This window comes from Penaeus monodon, chromosome 30, assembly GCF_015228065.2.
Source record: "Penaeus monodon isolate SGIC_2016 chromosome 30, NSTDA_Pmon_1, whole genome shotgun sequence".
NCBI classification, from domain to species: Eukaryota; Metazoa; Arthropoda; class Malacostraca; order Decapoda; family Penaeidae; genus Penaeus; species Penaeus monodon.
This window is the reverse complement of record NC_051415.1, coordinates 5,352,721-5,353,670: the sequence shown is the minus strand read 5'-3', so window position 1 is coordinate 5,353,670 and position 950 is coordinate 5,352,721. Positions and strand designations below refer to the sequence as shown.

General features: G+C 38.4%; 1 protein-coding gene across 4 annotated transcripts in view; it reads right to left on the bottom strand.

The window, feature by feature from the left end:
- Window positions 1-609: 609 nt before the first annotated feature.
- The window catches only part of LOC119592488 (nuclear transcription factor Y subunit B-4-like), an 8,853-nt gene continuing 8,512 nt past the window's right edge, over window positions 610-950 (bottom strand). For all 4 annotated transcript variants that reach the window (XM_037941322.1, XM_037941324.1, XM_037941323.1 and 1 more), the window contains exon 5: window positions 610-868. In XM_037941322.1, coding sequence (XP_037797250.1) covers window positions 704-868 — 165 coding nt within the window. In that variant the 3' untranslated portion in view covers window positions 610-703. The remainder of the gene's footprint in view (window positions 869-950) is intronic.

The window sequence follows — 950 nt, the reverse complement described above, 5'->3', positions numbered from 1 at the left end:
TACTGTAAAACAAAACCTTAGAATACAATAGTCTATGTATCCTTCAAAAAATGGTCACATGGACCTAGAATACCCTGGGACAGGAAGTGAATGCCCCACCTATTAATCACGTAAAAACTTCTCTTTCATAAATAAAACCTGAATTGTTTATCATCACATTCTGGGTAATATAGTTTATTTCACCCAAAAGCAATTGTCATCTTGTACCTTCATCTGGTTTCACCACTATGCAATGGAAAAATGATTAACCCCAAAATCTGAGGTTTTAATAATTCTTGTAACAGATTAACAGGCAAGGCCAGAAGCCAATTCCTCCATCAAACATATTCTAGTTCCACAAGAGATATTCTGGTTCTGGCATTTCAAACTGGCTCAGAAAACAAGTGAGGTACAAGTTCTCGTAGCCTGCAAGGTAATTAATTCTCCTTAAATACCATCACCTTCATGGCCAATAAGGTCATGATAACAAAACATGGCAATGCAAACTTCATCTTCACTCATCGTTTCTGAGAAACTTGAAGCGTGTCAACATCCTTAAACAATGCTAATAAAGGACATAATGAGATGAAGATTCCTCCTCGGAACAACAACACACTCGAATGCATTGACTATGCCAGAAAATATTCACCCAATTTCAATGAAAATTTCATTTATGATTTGCATAAAATTATCAAACTAACACACACACTAACTATTAGAGTATTTAACCTAAAGTGAACTGCTGTGACACTTGCCCCGCTGGGCCATACGTGCACACAATCTCCGACTGGCTGACATGTTCTGCTGCAAATGTGGTCATGTTGTTTCCGAAGTCCACCTCATAGGCACCTTCCAAAGTACTATCCAAGGGCTTGTCTCCCTTCGTGGACTGAAAGAAGAAGGAAAGACATATCACACTTCAACTACGAATATAGTCGAATCGTATTATACCACATGCACGGGGAAATGCT